We start from the raw sequence: 4,480 nt of genomic DNA, 5'->3' as shown, positions 1-4,480 counted from the left end.
GGCCAACTTTGTTCTGTGATAGGCTGTTCGAAAACACCAATGACCTTTTTTGTGTGTCCTCCTTGTCATGTAGACGGTAGCATGGCACAAGAGCCTGCTGCTCGCATTCCTAGCATGCAACAAGCCATGGCATGTCTGTTCTGTTTTAATTGCCATGATGAATAAAGAGCTATTGGTGAATGAGATGCCTGGCACACCTCTGGGTGTGAACAAGCTGCTGAGGTTGAGTTGATCACGTCACTGTCTACATTTCCGTCGAAACAATGTGAGAGACATGAAAGGAAAACAAAGCGTCCAAAGGGTTATAAATAGTTGTAGTAACACAAAAAACATAGCAATGGCGGCAGTACAAAAGGCTTTCAGATAAAATGTTGGTCAATTAATTAATTTGTCATTGTTGTGAATGTTTCTTCTAATGTATGTAAGAAAGACATCAATTTAACAGTTGCTCGCTCTCTCTCTCTCTCTCTGTTTGTCTGTGTGTTGCAATCTGTCCACTATATAAACACTTCACAAATACTTTTCCTGTTGAAACAGTAACGACAATTCATATGTAGTGATCATGTCTCCCCAAATTAAATAATCTATATTTTTAACGAACAACAACTCTTCTCAAAACTGTTTGTTTTCATACACCAGCACCTAATAAGCATTGCCCTTCAATATTGACATCATCCTTACCAGATATTGAGCTCTACTGGCATCTAGTGGCAACTGGCAAAGCATGTACTATAGTTGGAAAACCAGTAGATGGTGATATACAACAGCTTTGAATATTCCTGCATACAACTTTAGGCCTGTGAAACATGAGGGGAGGGTGGATATATGGAATGATGACAATGATATTATCACAAAACCAAACACTGCATGTATCCAGCAGTTTATGTGTTTATGTTGGTGTAAAAAAAATAATGCAGCCTACACAATGATTCTAGGTCGTTCTTGTGTTTTATCTTACTTTTAGACCAAACAGTATAGTTAGGACCACTTCTCTATAGGGATGTAGTTTCACTGTGTAAAGACATGGTGGTGTGACATGCTTGTATGGCTTGCTGGCGTGGGAGATTATGGAACATAAGAATAGGCATTCATAAAACATTTATATAATTTATTTCAACAATGTTGTTTTTACTAGCTGACAACGCATGAACTTTATGTCCCATTGTGACATAGGTGGACGGTTCATGCACCGTGCCATTCGCTCAGTCCCTCCATAAACAAATACTCAGAGCTCAATGCCCTGACTGACAAGTGTTTAATGTTATGCGTGGCACATGCAGAGGACAAGATCAGACATCAAAGACCAGGCAGCAGGTGTTGCGTCTCATCCAGCCTGGCTTAAGATGGCTGACAGCAAAGACGACCCCTCAAGTCACTGCACGCCACTGGCACCCCACCAGCACAGTGCTTTTTAAACTTCATATCTACAGTGACGCCTAGATAAACAGAAACTGGACCTGCGGCGTAGAATATCACAAGCGAGGGGCAAAAGCTGAGGGAGGTAAGAGCCGTGTTAAATCACAGCCAGGATGTTGGTGACACATGTTACAAGCACAGAGACAGAACAAGTGAACACACAGAGATAAATAACTACTTTACAACATTGTAATGTATACTATCTATAAGGAGTCACTCTCTTTCATTATGGATTATGTTACAAGTGGGATTAAAGAAAAACAGCTCTGTAATGCTTTAGAACACAGTGATAGATAACTAAGTAAAGATACATTAGCCATATATTACACAATTCTGATGTAAACTGACCAAATGGTGATACACCGGGCAGATAAATATATTGTCGATTACATATTAAGAAATGAATTAATTAACAAATGAAACTACTTCATACAACATACAAAACCCTTTGTGTATCAGCTCCGGTTCACCCTTAGCAGGTGTGTGGAGCATGGGCTGCACTGTGGTGAGTACTGGATGAAAGATCCGTCCACGGGGAGAGTAGTTAAGGTCAGCTCATGCCGTGTGGTGGGGTCCACCTGGTATGAGGAGCAAGCCCGGGCCAACTCTGGGACCGGCATGTCACCCACCACCGTGAAACACCCTCCCATGCGGCAGCGATCAGCGGCAGGGTGGTGGTGGTGGTGGTGCCTTCTCTGTGCCCACCTGCACCCTCGTCTCCCTCTGCCCACTGTCTTCTGCCTGTCCACCAGCCGGCGGCCCAACAGGAGCTCGAGGGCGCGCTGGCGAAAGAGTCTGTCGCGGGCGCTGTAGATGAGCACGTTCCAGCCGCTGCTGCAGGTCAGGATCCAGAAGGCGTAGAGGGAGAAGCGGCACCAGCGGCCGCCCAGCAGCACGCTGGCCGTCACCAGCACGGCCACGGGCATGAAGGAGGCGCAGAAAAGCCCTGTCAGGACACAGATGGTCTTGGCGGCGCGGATGTCTGAGAAGGACGGCCCGTTCGACATGGGCATCCTGGCGGCGGCCTCCTGTGCCCGGGCCCGGCAGAAGCGCCGCACGGCGGAGAAGGTGACGGCGTTGACCACACAGGTGGCGCCCAGGATGGCGAAGTCGAAAATGGGGAACACGAGCATGATGTTGGCCACTGGGCTGGAACTGTCATTGTGAGGGTGATGGTGCTGACCCACTGGGCAGGGGGCGTAGTTACACATCTTACTGCAGGAGCTAAACTCCAATGTTATGTCCTCGGACATGAGCAGAGGAGTCACGGCTAGGGAGAAGCACACAAGCCAGGTCAGTGCGATGAGGCCTACGGTCCTCTCTTTGGTCACAATCATGTTCTTCTGCAGTGGTCTGAGGACGGTGATGGCTCGCTCCAGTGACAGCAGGAAGATGGTGGTGATGGACACTAAGGTGCACCCTGCAAACACGGGCCCCATAACGAAGCAAGGCTGAAAGCCCTCCGATACCGCCACAACCTCAGCAGAAATGTTGGAGCCTATTCTTGAACTTTGACCCCGCGAGGTCATCAAACCCTCAACCTCGTTGTAAACTGAGTACGGGACCACGGCAACACCCACCGCCAGATCCGCTGAGGCCAGGGACACTTTGAGGTATCCCTGAGGAGTGCGGAAACGTCTGGAGCCCAGGAGCACGGTCAAACTCAGCACATTCCCCACCGTAATGATCACAGCCAGAAGAGACATCAGGGAGATGCTCAGCACCTCATAATGACTGGAGGCAGCTGTATGATTACTCTGCATGGTTGCCTTCCATTAGAAAAAAACTTTGTATTAAAGCAACACCAAAGAACTTTCCCTCTGTCGCACGCACACTATTTGTTTATCCAGCACCGGCTTTACAAATAACAATGTCCACAGACAAGGTAGAATATGTTGCATGATTTATGAAAGTACGATGTATTACGACATCAAACGCAAGTCAAATTTGTAGTCTCTTATGTCTCATTCCATCGAACTACAGATCCGCTACCCGATCTGGCAAACTTACATAGTGTGGTTATAGCCGATAGAGGGCTGCGAAGCGAATGCAGAAGTGCCGTTCACCCTGTTACAAGTTGATGAACCACTGAAACGATTTTGGAAACATTATTTTAAGGTACAAAAAACTCTTTTGTGTTGCTTTAAATGTCTGGAAATATGCATAGCTAACTATATAATGATGACTGCTATTTTTCCATTGTCCACTGCCATTTACCTGTTAGAAAATAATACATGAGTTTTAGAATCAGCTTTGTAGTGTTTGTCATTTTATTTTATGGCCAATAAGATGTCAAAAATAGTCCTTTCTCAAGTTTCATGTACAAAACACCATCCTCATTCACATACTGCTAAATGGACTTAAAATAATATGGAGATTGATGACATTACACCCGAACACTATGATTCCAAAGCGAATAATTAGTCTGCGAATTTAGGATCAATGACATTAAGGACATGCATTCATATTAGTTCATATCAAAGTCATATAATATACAGATTCTCATTTCAGTTGTACATGTAAAAATGTGTGACATGTAAAAAATGTGCACCGGAAGATCGAGGAAAAACACTTACCCGCATAAACATCTGTTCTTTCTCGGCGGCTTCAGAAATATGAATCAATGCTGGCAGGTGCGTGCGCGTGAGTCTTCACAATGAGAAGAGAACTCCCCTCACTGCAGCTTTGTAAGGTTAACTTATAGGCTATAGCTTCTCGGATCAGTTTTATTTTAACACAATATCGTTTCTAACAGTCAGTATCTTGTAATTTAAAGGCAGCATTGAATATGAGCAATCGAATACAATTCAGATCCACATCATAGGCTATACGTTCCACATGCAGTTTGTATGCTACTTGTTAAATCGACTTTTGCCGGTTCTGACGTCATTTTAGAATTAATTCGCAAACATTTGAATTAATTCGTTTGACATTTTAAATGCAGGCCCCCGCTGTCCTAATAAAACATTCTAATTATATAATATTTGAATATCTTTTTAAATCTCAATGAAACAAGATTTTAATGACTGTAAATTAATTAGGCTTCATACAGTAGCCTAATAGT

The 4,480-nt window shown here is 44.3% G+C and overlaps 1 protein-coding gene across 1 annotated transcript; it reads right to left on the bottom strand.

Moving 5' to 3' along the window:
- Positions 1-1,871: 1,871 nt before the first annotated feature.
- LOC121713274 (adenosine receptor A2b-like) lies at positions 1,872-3,179 on the bottom strand. The gene has a single exon (XM_042097785.1). It carries the CDS (start codon positions 3,177-3,179, stop codon positions 1,872-1,874), a length of 1,308 nt encoding a protein of 435 aa, XP_041953719.1.
- Between the last annotated feature and the right edge of the window lie 1,301 nt (positions 3,180-4,480).

The sequence above is a fragment of the Alosa sapidissima genome, chromosome 7 (genome assembly GCF_018492685.1).
Source record: "Alosa sapidissima isolate fAloSap1 chromosome 7, fAloSap1.pri, whole genome shotgun sequence".
In the NCBI taxonomy this organism is placed as follows: domain Eukaryota; kingdom Metazoa; phylum Chordata; class Actinopteri; order Clupeiformes; family Clupeidae; genus Alosa; species Alosa sapidissima.
Note: the sequence above shows the minus strand (reverse complement) of the source record. Positions and strands in the feature narration are given on the sequence as shown.